The sequence below is a fragment of the Balaenoptera borealis genome (genome assembly GCF_965194805.1).
Source record: "Balaenoptera borealis genome assembly, chromosome: 3".
NCBI classification, from domain to species: Eukaryota; Metazoa; Chordata; class Mammalia; order Artiodactyla; family Balaenopteridae; genus Balaenoptera; species Balaenoptera borealis.
The window spans coordinates 45,358,620-45,374,835 of NC_138866.1; the positions used below are offsets into that span (position 1 = coordinate 45,358,620).

The window sequence follows — 16,216 nt, forward strand, 5'->3', positions numbered from 1 at the left end:
GCGGCACGCCAACCCCTTCAGGCTGTGTTCATGCCGCCAACCCCAGTCCTCTCCCTGCGATCCAACCGAAGCCCGCGCCTCAGCTCCCAGCCCCGCCTGCCCCAGCGGGTGAGCAGACAAGCCTCTCGGGCTGGTGAGCGCTGCTCGGCGCTGAGCCTCTGTGCGGGAATCTCTCCGTTTTTCCCTCTGCGCCCCTGTTGCTGTGGGATCCGCGCTGATAGCCGCGGCTCGCACCCGTCTCTGGATTTCGTTTAGGCAGCGCTCTGAATCCCCTCTCCTTGCGCGCCGCGAAACAAAGAGGCAAGAAAAAGTCTCTTGCCTCTTCGGCAGCTGCAGACTTTTTCCCGGACTCCCTCCCGGCTAGCACCAAAGCCCGAGCCTCATCTCCCAGCCCCCGCCCGCCCCGGCGGGTGAGCAGACAAGCCTCTCGGGCTGGTGAGTGCTGCTTGGCGCCGAGCCTCTGTGCGGGAGTCTCTCCGCTTTGCCCTCCGCACCCCTGTGGCTGCGCTCTCCTCCGCGGCTCCGAAGCTTCCCCCCTCTGCCACCCGCAGTCTCTGCCCGCAAAGGGGCTTCCTAGTGCCTGGAAACCTTTCCTCCTTCACGGCTCCCTCCCACTGGCGCAGGTCCCGTCCCTATTCTTTTGTCTCTGTTATTTCTTTTTTCTTTTACCCTACCCAAGTACGTGGGGATTTTCTTGCCTTTTGGGAGCTCTGACGTCTTCTGCCAGCGTTCAGTGGGTGTTCTGTAGGAGCAGTTCCACGTGTAGATGTATTTCTATTGTATCTGTGGGAAGGAAGGTGATCTCCGCGTCTTACTCTTCCGCCATCTTGCCCCTCTCCTCCATAGCCCTTATTTTTTCTAATTTGTGAGCTTACCCAGTTTTACTTTTTTAAAAAAAAATAAATTTATTTATTTATTTATTTATTTATTTTTGGCTGCATTGGGTCTTCGTTGCTGTGCCCGGACTTTCTCTAGTTGCGGCGAGCAGGGGCTACTCTTCATTGCAGTGTGCATGCAGGCTTCTCATTGCGGTGGCTTCTCTTGTTGTGGAGCATGGGCTCTAGGCGCCCTGGCTCAGTTGTTGTGGCTTGCGGGCTCTAAAACGTAGGCTCAGTAGTTGTTGCCACGAAGCAACTAACGGGCTTAGTTGCTCCGTGACATGTGGGATCTTCCCGGACCAGGGATCGAGCCTGTGTCCCCTGCAATGGCAGGAGGATTCTTAACCACCGTGCCACCAGGGAAATCCCCAGTTTTGCTTTTTAAGTGGCAATAAAGCCCCTAGAATTCTTCCAAAAACAATGAAGAAAAAAAAAAGCACATATGCCTTAGAGGTAACAACATCAAAGAACTTGTTGAATGAATGAATGGAAGCTCCTTGAAGGCAGGGAGTTTTTGTTTCTTTTGTTCACTGTTGTACTCCTTTATGCCTTATACAGACCCTGGCATGTAGCAGATGGTCACTGAATATTTGTTGAATGACACCTAATCCTGATGGCATCATGACAGCACTCTTTCTCCATGGCAGTAGAGCCCCTCTCTGAAATTTAACTCTGCCAGGGTAGAGTACAAGCTTAATTTTTGTTAGTCTTTAAAACCACAAATATTTTGCACACTGCAGGTGATAGACCAAAAAGGACAAACACCTGACTCGAACTGACTGAAATCCTGAGTGACTTGGCTCAAAGTGAAAACATTTGGACAATTATATGAAATTTTAAATATCTCCTTCTTGGCTTGGATTCTCAATCTCAATGTTCACATCTGGTTTGGGATCCAGTATAGAATAGGGGAAACTGTCTCCAGGGAGTCTTCTATCTGTGCCTACTGATATGGACAAGGTTAGATGGAATATGGATGGAAAGAGGCTTGTTGTATTGTAACACACCTGTGGGTGGGCAGGTGGTCCTGAACCAGGGCAGTAACTGGAGGAAGGGATCCCAGGACTGAAGCTCCACTCCCAGCCCCCATTATCAAGCAGACTAAAGAATGCTTCACATTCAGCTCTCCCTATGAATTCTCCCTAAGGCACCTCAGGGTGTGACAGCTTGTGTTGCCTGACTTTTTTTATAGCTCATCAGGAAACAGAAGCTTGGATTTTGTCCTCTCTGACCATATTTCCTGTGCTGCAATTAACACGTGGTACACCCAGAGAAGAATCATTGCTAAAACAGCCTTCAGTGTTTTAAATCAGTGGCATTTACCTGATTGCTGACTGTGGGCATCAGGATCCAATCTTCGGTTGGGGTTCCACATGGCTTCTTCTGTACTTGGGACTTGTTTTTTTTTTTTTTTTTTTTTTGGTCGTGCTGCAGCTTGGGGGATCTTAGTTCCCCAACCAGGGGTTGAACCGGCCCAAGCGCCAAGTCCTAACCACTGGACCACCAGGGAATTCCGACGTACTTGGGACTTTAAAGTGATTTATAACTGAACCTACCCAGCAGGATGAGAACCAAATACAGTTTATTGATCAGTAACTATGAATACCATGCAGTGGCATCCCAATGTGAATTTCTAATTCTTCACTACAAACTGGTTGAAACCCTTTGCCAAATGGCATCCTACCAGAAATGCTATTTTTAAATATTTAAATATTTATTTATTTATTTATGGCTGTGTTGGGTCTTCGTTTCTGTGCGAGGGCTTTCCCCAGTTGCGGCGAGCGGGGGCCACTCTTCATCGCGGTGTGCGGGCCTCTCACCATCGCGGCCTCTCTTGTTGCGGAGCGCAGGCTCCAGACGCGCAGGCTCAGTAGTTGTGGCTCACGGGCCCAGTCGCTCCACGGCATGTGGGATCTTCCCAGACCAGGGCTCGAACCCGTGTCCCCTGCATTGGCAGGCAGACTCCCAACCACTGCGCCACCAGGGAAGCCCAGAAATGCTATTTTTAATAGAAACACTTAAATTCATTTTATTTGAATTTAATAGAAGAAAAGGGATCTGAAGCAAATCTGAAGGAATCTATTTTGAAAAATCTGTATTAGTAAGGATTCTCCAGAGAAACGAAGCCAATAGGATATAAATATATATATATAAGAGGAGATTTATTATAGGAATTGGCTCACACGGTCATGGTGGATGAGAAGTCCCACGATCTGCCATCTACAAGCTGGAAGGCCAGGAAAGCCAGTGCTGTAATTCAGTCTGAGTCTAAAGGCCTGGGAACAGGGGTGGACTGAGGGGGCGCTGATGGTGTAAGCCATGATCTGAGTTGGAAAGCCGGGGAACCAGAAGCACTGACTGATGACTGAGGCCCAGGGCAGGAGAAGGTGGATCTCTCAGCTCAAGCTGAGAGAGTGAATTTGCTTTTCTCCTGCCTTTTTGTTCTATTTGGGCTCTCAAGGAGTTGGATGATGCCCATTCGCATTGGGGAGGGCAATCTTCTTTACTCAGTTCACTAATTCAAAGGCTAATCTCTTCCGGAAACACCCTCCCAGACATGCCTAGATATGTTTTACCAGATATTTGGGCATCCCTTAGCACAGTCAAGTTGACACAAAATTTCTTCACACCCCCACCCCAGTAATATTTCTTTAACAATCTCTCTGAAGTTAAAAAAAAAAAAAAGAAATTATAAACTCCATGAAGATTTTTTTTTAATTTTGATTTTTTTACTACTATGTTTCAGTTTAACTAATATTATTGACTTCTTTTTATGAAGGGTGAAGACTGTGCCTATCTCCTTTTCTCCAATTCTTAGTTTTGGTTGGTTGTATTCTTATTCTTATGTTGTCCAGGTTCACACTGTTCATGTTCTTCTGTTTGTAATGATGATTATCAAAGTTATTTAGCATTGGCTTTATACTTAGCACTGTTTTCATATTTAGATATTTTAAATTGGTTTTACACTTAAATGTTTACCATAATTTCTTCACTCTTGAGTTCTTTATTTTGATTATCTCAATTAGCAAGATCTCATGTCAAGTGGTTTTCTCAATAAAAACTTATAGGAGTTGTGCTTTCTGAGTTCATAGATCTTTGAGATGGTGCACCCTTATAACTTGAATGCTTTCTTCACTGAGTATAGCTTACTTTCCTTAAAGCTATAAAGCTGTCTCCTCCAAATTTTTGTTTGTTTGCTTTTTGGCAATGGACGTTGCTGTGGAAAATTTGGAGGGTAGCCTATGTCCTTACTCCCAACCCCTTTCTTTTAGGCAATTTGTTGTTTTGGTTTGGCTTGGTTTTTGCCTGGATGCTTAAAACACTCTATCCTTGAAGCTGTCTTTATCCTTGAATTTTATCTAGCTTGGAGTTAAGCCTTCTGTTTCAATGTTTTCTAGAACAGTATATTCTAGAAAACTATTGGGTTGGCCAAAAAGTTCATTCGAGTTTTTCTGAAACATCTTATGGAAAAACCCGAACGAATTTTTTTTTGCCAATCAAATATATGTATTTTTTGCCAACTGTATTTTTAAGAGAACTAATTTTTTTTTATTGAGATATAATTCACACACCATAAAGTTCATCCTTTTCAAGTGTACAGTTCAGTGACTTTTAGTATATTCACAAAATTATGCAATCGTCACCACTATCTAATTCTAAAGAATGTTCATTACCCCCAAAAGAAGCCCCATACCTGTTAGTCGTCACTCCCTATTCCCCATTCTGCCCAGGCCATGGCAAACACTAATTTACTTTCTATCTTTATGCATTTGCTTATTCTGAACATTTCATGTAATAGTATCACACAGTACGTGACCATTTGCACCTGACTTTTTTCACTTGGGATAATATCTTCAAGATTCATCCATGTGGGACTTCCCTGGTGGCACAGTGGTTAAGAATCCGCCTGCCAGTGCAGGGGACACGGGTTCAATCCCTGGTCCAGGAAGATCCCACATGCCGCGGAGCAACTAAGCCCGTGCACCACAACTACTGAACCTGTGCTCTAGACCCCGCGAGCCACAACTACTGAACCCATGCGCCTAGAGCCCGTGCTCCACAACAAGAGAAGCCACTGCAATGAGAAGCCCGCATACTGCAATGAAGAGTTGCTGCCAGCACACAGCAACAAAGACCCAACGCAGCCAAATAAATAAATAAATACATTAAAAAAAAAGATTTATCCATGTTATAGGCTATGTTAGTATTCAGTACTTCATTTTTATGGCTGAATAATATGCCAGTGCATGTATATATCACACTTTGTTTATCCATTCATCAGTTGATGAACATTTGGGTTGTTTCCACTTTTTGGATATTATGAATACTGGTGCTATAAGCATTCATGTATAAGTTTTTGTATAGATGTATGTTTTTATTACTCTTGGAATTGCTGTAGAATTGCTGGGTTATATGGGAACTCTATGTTTAACCATTTAAGGAACTGCCAGACTGTTTTTAAAGTAGCTGGACTATTTTATATTTCTACCAGAAGTGTATAACGATACTAATTTCTTTTTTTTTTTTAACTGAAATTTTATATATTTATTATTTATTTTTGGCTGTGTTGGGTCTTCGTTTCTGTGTGAGGGCTTTCTCTAGTTGTGGCAAGCGGGGGCCACTCTTCATCACAGTGCGCGGGCCTCTCACTATCGCGGCCTCTCTTGTTGCGGAGCACAGGCTCCAGACGCGCAGGCTCAGTAGTTGTGGCTCACGGGCCCAGTTGCTCCGCGGCATGTGGGATCCTCCCAGAACCAGGGCTCGAACCCGTGTCCCCTGCATTAGCAGGCAGATTCTCAACCACTGCACCACCAGAGAAGCCCAGGATACTAATTTCTTTAGTTCTCAGAAACACTTGTTATTACTTATCTTTTTGAATATAGCCATCCTAGTGGGTATGAGGTAGTATTCAGTCATACCCTAATTTGCATTTCCTTGATGGCTAATGATGTTGAGCATCTTTTCTCATGCTTATTGGCCATGTGTATATCTTCTCTGGAGAGACGTCTATCCAAATCCTTTGCCCATTTTAAAATTAGGTTATTGGTCCTTTTATTATCAAGTAGTAAGAGTTCTTATATATTCTAGATACTAGTCCCATATCAGATATATGATTTGCAAATATTTTCTCCCAACTGTGGGTTGTTTTTTTCCTCTCTTGATAGTGTCCTTTGAATCACAACAGTTTTTAATTTGGTGAAGTCTAATTTATCTTTTTTTTTTTTTTCTTTTGTTGCTTCTACTTTTGGTGTCATTTCTAGTAAATCTAATTGCCTAATCCAAGGTTATGAAGATTAATGCCTATGTTTTCTTCTAAAAGGTTTATAATTTTTGCTCTTATATTTAGTCTTTGATCTATTTTGAGCTGATTTTTGTTTGTAGCGTGAGACAGAGATCCAACTTAGTTCTTTTTCTTTTTTTATTTAATTGATTAATTTACTTATTTTTGCCTGCGTTGGGACTTTGTTGCTGTGTGCGGGCTTTCTCTAGTTGCGGTGAGTGGGGGCTACTCTTCGTTGTGTTGTGCAGAATCTAGGCCCATGGCTTCAGTAGTTGTGGCATGTGGGCTTCAGTAGTTGTGGCTCGTGGGCTCTAGAGCACAGGCTCAGTAGTTGTGGCGTACGGGCTTAGTTGCTCCGCGGCATGTGCGATCTTCCTGGACCAGGGCTCGAACCCGTGTCCCCTGCATTGGCAGGTGGATTCATAACCACTGTGCCACCAGGGAAGTCCCAACTTATTTCTTTTGCTACGTGCAAAAGGATATCCAATTGTCCCAGTGCCATTTGTTGAAAAGGCTCTTCTTTACCCCATTGAACTGTCTTGGCACCCTTGTTGAAAATCAGTTGAGATTAGGAACCAAGATGGCAGAGTAGAAGGACGTGCTCTCACTCCCTCTTGCGAGAACACCAGAATCACAACTAGCTGCTGGACAATCATCGACAGGAAGACACTGGAACTCACCAAAAAAGATACCTCACATCCAAACACAAAGGAGAAGCCACAATGAGACGGTAGGAGGGGCGCAAACACAGTAAAATCAAATCCCATAACTGCTGGGTGGGTGACTCACAGACTGGAGAACACTTATACCACAGAAGTCCACCCACTGGAGTGAAGGTTCTGAGCCCCACGTCAGGTTCCCAATCTGGGGGTCCGGCAACGGGAGGAGGAATTCCTAGAGAATCAGACTTTGAAGGCTAGTGGGATTTGACTGCAGGACTTCGACAGGACTGGGGGAAACAGAGCCTTCACTCTTGGAGGGCACACACAAAGTAGTGTGCGCATCGGGACCCAGGGGAAGGAGCAGTGACCCCATGGGAAACTGAACCAGACCTACCTGTTAGTTGGAGGGTCTCCTGCAGAGGCGGGCAGTGGCTGTGGCTCATGGTGGGGACAAGGACCCTGGCAGCAGAAGTTCTGGGAACTTCTTCAATAAAGAAGAAGAATAAAGAATAAAGCCTCCAGGAGCTGCTTGAATCCAACTGGGGAGGCACCCAGCGATGCCAGCCCCTAAGCTCGGGAGACCCCAGCCAGGCCCCAGCCCTGCCTCCCTGGGCCAGGCTCTGGCCTGAGCACTCATCCTCTGGCTTAGACACCTTCTCCAGGGCTGGCCTACGGGTCTCCTGGGGGGGGGTCTGCCTGCCTAGGCCACCCTCTGGTACTTCCCTTGGCGTGCCTGGGTCAGCCCCCACCTCCAGCATCCCCTCTTGGGGCCAGGTGTGGGCCAGTGACCCACCCACCTTGCCTGCCTGCCCAACTCCTGCGTGCTCCCTAGTCTGCCCAGGCCTTGAGTGTCCGCGTTAAACGGGTGTCCAACACCAAGCAAACAAACGAAACATTTGTGAAGAATTTTCTTCTATTCTGTGAGATTGTTTTCAGCTGCACTTTTTGATGTTGTGTTTTTTACATGCTACATTGTTATCTCTCTTTGTTTAGTTTTGTTCCATCTGGCCATTGTACGGTATGTTTGCACGGTCGCCATGCTGATTCTCTGTCTCCTGTCCATGCCTCATATTATTGAGGGTGACTTCTTTGTGTTTCCTATTACAGTGGAAGCCTGTTTGTTTCCCTCACTCTGCTACAGTTTGGGGCTGGAGGAGGTTGTGTTGTATCTCATTCTCCCTGAAGGATCGTGACGATTAGGACAGAATTCAGCTGTGGTGGCTGGACTCTCCATTAACATCCCCTTTTTAGCATCTGCCCTTTCTTCCGAGGTGGTATTAAAGATCCTCTACCAGGGACAGGTGACTATCTGGGGTATGTCTATTCTTCCCTTGTGAGGTACCTTTGGGCTGTGGATAGTTTTCTCAACTCAGTGAGGTGCCCTCAAGCCTTCCCTTCCATCTCAGAAAGTCAGCTCAGTGTTCACATTCTCCCATTTTCTCTCTTGTTCCATTCCTCCTCATTCAGAAGAGAAGAAACGTAACGGCCTCCATTCACTTTGCTTCTCCCTACATTTGGGGGATTTAGTGAGACATCTCAGGATTGCATTGACTCCACAGGCTAGCTTCTGGAAGTTAGGAGTGGAACAAGGACACCTTTCTTGTGTCCACCTTGTTATTATCTATGTCCAATCTTTAAATTATTTTTATTTATTTATTTTTATAAATTTATTTATTTATTCATTTATTTAATTTTTGGCTGCATTGGGTCTTTGCTGCTGCACGCCGGTATTCTGTAGTTGTTGAGAGTGGGGGCTACCCCCTTTGTTGCAGTACGCGGGCTTCTCATTGCGGTGGCTTCTGTTGTTGCGCAGCACGGGCTCTAGGCGCACGGGCTTCAGTAGTTGTGGCTCGTGGGCTCAGGAGCGCAGGCTCAGTAGTTGTGGCGCACGGGCTTAGTTGCTCCATGGCATGTGGGATCTTCCCGGACCAGGGCTCGAACCCATGTCCCCTGCATTGGCAGGCGGATTCTTAACCACTGCACCACCAGGGAAGCCCTATGTCCAATCTTGATCCAGAATCTCCTCCAAAGTTTGGATTTCAAATAAAGAACCTTCATCAAGCACACTTAGAGAAATTTGCTTTTTTCCAATTACCATTGCCAAATGCCTAATGTTAGTTTACCTGTTACCCTTGGCAAGTGACTACATATGTCTGTAGCCCTGCAGTATTTTCAGTCTTTGGTGCTGTGTATCTCACTCATCTGCTTCTCTGTTTTGCTACTGCCCTAGAAATGGGAGAACTTAAAAAAAAAAAATTCCTGGCTTTTTGATAGAAAGCAACTCCCAGGTTGGGTCCAAGGTGAAAATGAGTCCCCTTACTGGGTTAAAAACATGAATGCTGTTGTAATTCCTGGTTGGAATGCTCAGAGTTTCACTGCTGAACCATTTTATGCTAATTAATTCTGTGGGATATATCCCTCCTGTCTTAATTTATTCCCTCTTCTTCTCCCATTTCTACTTATAACCATCCCTGCCAATTACCTACATTTCACTGTTAAACTGTTTGCATAGTGTTCATGATTTTAAAGCTTCCTTGTACTGCCTTTGGGCATTTAGCTGAAATACACTGCCTCCAATTTCCAAGTAAATATAGAACAAATCCAGAGACCTTGTACTGGTAACTGGCAATAAAAATGCTAATGCCTTAGTGGCAGTGTTTATAAGACAATGTTAATTTTTAGGGTAAAAATTTCATTAGAAATTGCTTTGGGAAATATATTAGTTAATGTTTACAAGTGTTTTTAAAGGAAGGCAAATGATTGCCACTAAAAAAAAGAAAATCTCATGGAAAGCATCTCCATTGAATCCCTCTGTTTTAAAAATACTTCATTTGGTATCTTTATTTTCATCTGTTAAATACAAGGCCATCCTTTAATGTTGTCTCCAGCTTGAAATAGTTTGAGACCCAGTGGATAATTCTGACCAGGAAGTATCATTGGACAGTGGGCAGAGCAGTTAGAGGGAAAAAATATTATAGGACCTTAACGATGGGGACGGGGGGGGGGGGAACACTGACAATAAATATTAGGAGAGTGACAAAGAGGCTTTCCAAGGGATGTTCATATTTCTTGATCTATGTAATTTGATATTTAATGTATATAGAAATCCAATATCTATTTTGAAAAACCCCACTTACACCAATAATCCTTCTACTTTAGACTAAAAGTACCTAGGAGGCTAGGTATTTCCCATATTTCTTTCCTTAATGTTTAGAACAGGAATATGCCTGGAGCAGACATCCAATAAATACAAATTACTAATAAAAATAACTGAGCTGCTTTATTAGTATAGAATAATTCCAGGGGCTTCCCTCCTGGTTTGTCTGATCCTAAGCCTTTAAATACGTGTTTATATGTCAGAAAATCAGCATTGGAAACTCTCTGGGGCAAATCATAAAATATTAATTTGATACATGCTTTAAAACTCACCTTTGGTGTTATGAAATAATCCCTCTAGTGAGAAAAAAAAAAGTCCATTTACAAAATCTTAAACAGTCAAAGCAGATGTCACTGGTTAAGAGTCCAGTTGATCAATAACGTTTCACAATCTTTGTCAGCATCAGGAGAAAGGCACTCAGCATGTCACTCTTAAAACGATCAGCACCAAATTTCCACAATTGCGTTTTCACAAAACGCAAATGGGTTTTTAATGAGAGCCCTAATTTTTCTTCGCTCGCAAACCAATTTCTGCAGGGTCAAAGTTCTGGCCACCACAGATACCGTCCTCCTAGATATAGGGACTCACTTAAGGACCACTTGGTGTAACATTCCTCCTGACAGCAGCTGGAGGCCGGTGCGTTGGACATATTTTTAACTAACAAACGCAGTCGTTTCAATTCATATTATTCTCTTGCCCTAAAAGTATGAGTTGGTTTCCATACCTACATTTTAACCCAGTCTCTTCCCCAGCGAGGCCACCTGTTTGCTCATCTTTCACAGGGCGAGGCGACCAGAACACTTCTGATGCAGCGTACTCTTTGCCCTAAGAGGAGAGGGCTGACGGGGCACCCAGACCTTGCCTCCCCTCGCCGAGGTTCCAGCTCCGGACACCTGCCCCCTTTAGGATTCGGTTCATCCGGCAATAGCCGGAGGGGTCCAACCCAATCCTCCTGCCTGGCGCGGGAGGGACTCGGACAAAGTCCGCGCTACAGTCGCCGGCTTCCAGAGCACCCGGCGGAGGGCAGGGCGAGGGGGCGGAGTGAGAGCCATGACGCCAGGAGCCTCGGCCAATGGAAACGCCCCGCGGCGCCGGCCGAGCCGCCAGCCCATAAAAAGGAGGCGCTCCGGCACTTTTCAGTCTCGTCTGTTCCGGGCTCGGAGCGTACCCCTGGCCCGAGGCCTACCTTCTTCAGGTGACTCCGGTCGCAGCCCATTGCCCGCCGGCGAAGTTCAGTTGCAGCCCCTGACGCGTCCGAGGATCCCTCCGGGGCGGCTGCGGCAGGTCCATGGAGAAGGGCCCGGGGCGGGTGCAGGCGAAGCCGCGGGACGCCCGGTGCAGCAATGGGTTCCCCGAGGGGGAGCCGCCGCGGCCCAGGCCCAGCACGCCCACCGAGAAGCCGCCGCGGCCGGAGAGCAAGAGCGTCCAGCCGGCGGACGGCTGGAAGGGCGAGCGGCCCCGCAGCGAGGAGGACAACGAGCTGAACCTCCCCACCCTGGCGGCCGCCTACTCGTCCATCCTGCGCTCGCTGGGCGAGGACCCCCAGCGGCAGGGGCTGCTCAAGACGCCCTGGAGGGCGGCCACGGCCATGCAGTTCTTCACCAAGGGCTACCAGGAGACCATCTCAGGTCAGTGCGCCCGCCGGCCGGCGTGCCGGGCACTGGGGAGGTGGCTGCAGGAAGCGCGCGCCGGCTCCGGGAAGTTCCCGGAGTTGCTCACTCTTGGCGGAGGAAGCCGAGTGCTGTCACTTACCGAACCCTGCCCTCGGCCCTGGCCCAGCCGTCTGGCCAAGGAGAGGGCCCTGCGTGGGACGCATTTTGGGCGCGGTGGGAGTCAGCGGTCTCTCCACCCGGGGACTGGTTGAAGCGGCCCTCGCGGGGTCCTCCCCGCTCACTGCACGCGGCCCTCTCCTCCAGCCTCGGGTTGGCGGGACCGCGGTCACGGAGCCTCCCCACGCCCCCTACCCCCGCCCCCGGGTGGGAGCCTGGAGCCCTTCTCGCCTGAGCGCCCAGGGCCGGATGCCCGAGGAACGTGCACCTGGGCTTGTGGACGTGACGGCTTCCTAGGTCATCTCTGCTCTGGAGGTCTCATTTTTGGTAGGTCTGGGGTGAAGCCTTGGCTTTGTGTGTCTGGAGCCGGGGGTGATCCTTTGCTGCAAACTCGGGGACCCTCACTCTCGCTGACTTGCCAGGGTACCCAGGTGTTCCGAAAGTCGTAATTCTCTCTTTTGTTCACATCCAGTTCACTCAAGCTCAGGACTTTGCCAGAATTTGGCATAGTTTTGGGCATGGGCTTTCCTGGAGTTTGAAGTGTGAGGTTTTTGGGGGGTTAGTTTGCTGCTTAAAGCCTTCTCCCCCTTTTCTCCCCCACTCCCCAAACCCCAAAGCAGGAAAGCGACTTCCTGGGAGTCGGGGAGGTTCGCTGGGCTGCGGGACCCGGAGTCCCTCTATCACCCACCTCCCACCCACGCATCCCAAAGGAGCGGGGTTGGCCCAGTGCCCTCGGCGCCTGAGGAGGGTCAGGCTTTTGCCCAGGAGGCCGGGAAGCAGGGGATGCGGGGTGGCGGTGGAAAATGATTGAGAACTTCGCTGCCTAATTGCTGGGTGAGCGATGTTGGTCATTAATTAAAAAAAAAAAAAAAGTTAAAAAAGCTCTGTCTTGCACAGCTCGGACCAAGGGCATTGTTTTCCAGTTCACATCTTCTGTACCTCTTGGTGACATTTATTCCTTTGGCCTAAGAAGCCTTCTGCCGTCACCATTTCTCAAAGAATAACAGTGCTGCTGCTTTGCAAGGTAACCTCCCTGCTCAGGTTATTTCCCCAATCAAGTTTCTGGAGACTTCCTGAATAGATTCTGGGGAAAAACAGTTATTTTTTCCCAGTCTCCTCCACCCCAAAGGAAGGGTGGGAAATCAGTGTGAGAGGGGTGAGGCACATAAAGGAAATGACACTACATCTTAAAGCCAAGAAATGGATATCTAGTTCTGTGTCCAAGTTTACTTTTTAAACCCTTGTTGGTAAAAGTTTGGGGCCAAAAATACAGAATTTCAAAATGCAAAGACTGAAGGATAAACATTCTTCATTTGGTGAATATTCTACCATTTGGTGATATTCCACGATGTAATGAAGAAACATCTTCTTAGGGCCGTGCTCAGTCTGCCTCTTGTGGACACTGAAAGTGTCCACCGCACTTGGTCAGGCTTTGGGAATCTTGCCCTAATAGAATTCACAGGAGAGAGGGATTTCTGACCTCGAGAGTAGGGGGGGGGGTCCTCCCGACTTTTGAGACCTAAAGTGTCTCAAAAGGTTTACTTAAGAAATGATTAGCAGAAGTTTGTCTCATGAGCCATAGGACTAATGACTGCAAAGAACACTTCATTCTACCTTAGAAGACAGTTCTAGTCAAGTGTTAATTTCTTATTTAAAAAGTCCATGGACCTAGGAACAGAAATCAGATTAGGGGGACTCTAATCTCCCTACCCAAGAGGACCTGGGGGAGAGGGTGGAATGGGGAGTGACTGCTTAATGGGTTCCAGGTTTCCTTTTGGGATGATGAAAATGTTCTAGGACTAGAGAGTGGTGATGTTTGCACACATTGTGAATGTGCTAAACGCCACTGAATTGCACATTTTAAAATGGTTAAGATGATGAGTGTTATATGTATTTTACGACAGTGAAAATGTCACAGACCATTTAAGAATTATTAATAGCCATTAATTGAATACTTTTTATGCTCTAAGTGCTTTATGTGGATGGTCTTTGGTTAATCCTCATTTTTGAGGTAAACACTGTTCTTTTACCCCATGATAAGGAAACTGAGGCAGAGAGGTTGACAGCTTCAGGTGGTAGAGCTGGTGTTGGAATCTATGCAGCCTGAATGCAGAACTCTTACCTGCTTCCTTATGTTGCTACTTAGTGAGATATGTCAATGTATCTTCTCTACTAAGCATTTCAAACTGAGTTCTGACCTAATACTTGGGTCACCAGCATTAAAATAAGGTGGAGTAGAATGGAGAAAATCAGTCTATCATATGTAGTAAGGGTAAATGTTTTGAGAAGCTTACAAGTAGGTTTTATAGGTGTGATTTTTTTCTGGTATGTACTGGCTCCAGTTGTAGAATGTAGTATTTCTTGTATTTGTTGTGGTCAAAAGTTTGAAAGCCTCTGTCTAGAGGATCACACTTAAGGACTTAATATTGATTACTTAGAGGTACATAAATAGAAGACAGAGAGGAGAGGATGACAAGGACGATACTGAACTTAAAGGAATGAACCTGAAATGGTGGTGGTCCAGGCCTTGGACCAACCTGGGTGGGAGAAGGAAGGATACTTTAAATCTATAGAAAATACAGAAGTAAGTAATAGAGAAAACACTCCTACCCAATCCCTAATTTTTACTTCTTTAGAGAGTATAAGTCAATGACCACTATAGATTATTTTGGATAGAAGCAAACTTCTTTGAAACTGTCACTTTTCTATGCTTGTAGATAAGCTACTTAACATCTTTTATATCTCTGTATATTACTTGTTACTAGTGTTGACTTAAGTTTTGTAAAACATAAAATAAATAAAATAAGCTGGTACTTTACATTCCCCAAATTGTTATTTTTTTTAGTTCCTCTTGAGTGAATTGATGCTAATTTCTGGTGTTTGGGGAATTTGTCAGTTCTCCCTGCACTGCAGCGTATTTTCATGACCCTTGCGTGGTACACCTTTCTTTACTTTCCAGTATGTACCTTATAATGGGTGCATCTGTGGTCACCTGTAATGGGGCTCTGTCAAGGTTGTGCAAGTCTCCTGGTTACTGTTCACCACTGGGCTGTAGCTTGTAGTGGAGGGGGTGCTGGAAGAGACACTATCACCTCTCCCAGGAATGGCTGTGCTTTGAATAGCATCACAGGGTGATCCTTGGACCAGCTCATCTTTATCTGTTGCTATCCCATTTCAATTTAACCATATCCTAGTTCTCTTACATATTCAGAGAACCTTTGATGAGGTCTTCTTTTCTATATATTTCCTGTATTTCCACTATTTTTAAAATTCAGAATCCTAATTAAATTGGAGGGTCTGCTGTTGCCTGAGGTCTTTGATCTTCGTGTTCTTGTGTCTGACCCTTCCCTTTCCCTGTCCTCTCCTGGGTGTAAATGGGAACAACCTCTTAGATAGTATTATCCATCAAAGGTTAAGTGAATGTAACTTGTCTCATCAATTGTCCTTTTTATAAGTTTATGGGAGTACACAAGAGTCTTGAGTCTTCTGTCACATTTCTAGTTGAAGTAGGTTTTAGCTTGTCTTATGCAGGATGCCAAGGCAGTTTTCATAAATCAAGTTGACAGTGTTCCAAATTTGGGAAGCCTGTGAGCCTGTATATAATGCAGGAAGTGGAGATGGTATCACAGGTGATGGGCTTCTTATAAATTTATTTTATGTTTTTAATTTATTTTTTGCTGTGTTGGGTCTTCGTTGTTGTGCACGGGCTTTAGTTGCAGCGAGCAGGGGCTACTCTTCATTGCGATGTGCGGGCTTCATTGCGGTGGCTTCTCTTGTTGCGGAGCACGGGCTCTAGGCGTGCGGACTTCGGTAGTTGTGTCACACGGGCTCAGTAGTTGTGGCGCACGGGCTTAGTTGCTCTGCGGCATGTGGGATCTTCCTGAACCAGGGATCGAACCCATGTCCCCTGCATCGGCAGGCGGATTCTTAACCACTGTGCTACATGGGAAGTCCCAGTGATGGACTTCTTGACTGTTTCCCCACCCTGCCTCAACCATGTTCACTGCAAGATGACAACTATTCTCTAAAGCTAAAGCGAGGCAATTAGATAGTTTATTTACACAAAAATGAGTCTTAGCCACTTCATACTGAAACGTGCCAGCACTCACAAAAGGTTTTTCTTTTTGAATCATGAACGTCTGTGATTTACCAAATCAGACTGCCATGATGAACTAAGAATTGTAACAACTTCTAAGATGTGATAATACTTATTTATCATAGCCTCCCATATTGTGGGCAAAAGGTGAGTTTATGTCCCATGTTTTAAAGTAGGTTGTAGAAGAGTTAATGTCATTATTGAGAGGTGCTATTTTAGATGTGTATAGTTCATTTAAATCTTGATTCACTAATAAGTTTCATTTTCATTTTGTTAATGAATACTTCTTACATAGGACTTAGTTCTGTGTATTGCCAGAAAAGGTACTATGAATAAAGAAGAAAAAATAACAAGACTATTGAAGTATATGACT

The 16,216-nt window shown here is 45.8% G+C and overlaps 1 protein-coding gene and 1 long non-coding RNA gene across 2 annotated transcripts in view; one reads left to right on the forward strand and one right to left on the reverse strand.

The window, feature by feature from the left end:
- Positions 1 to 11,275, reverse strand: part of LOC309626208 — a 28,035-nt gene extending 16,760 nt beyond the window's left edge. The window contains exon 1 of the long non-coding RNA XR_014243024.1: positions 11,165 to 11,275. This is a non-coding gene — a long non-coding RNA (uncharacterized lncRNA). The remainder of the gene's footprint in view (positions 1 to 11,164) is intronic.
- Positions 7,564 to 16,216, forward strand: part of GCH1 (GTP cyclohydrolase 1) — a 55,901-nt gene continuing 47,248 nt past the window's right edge. The window contains exon 1 of the mRNA XM_082386698.1: positions 7,564 to 11,606. Coding sequence (XP_082242824.1) covers positions 11,267 to 11,606 — 340 coding nt within the window. The 5' untranslated portion in view covers positions 7,564 to 11,266. The remainder of the gene's footprint in view (positions 11,607 to 16,216) is intronic.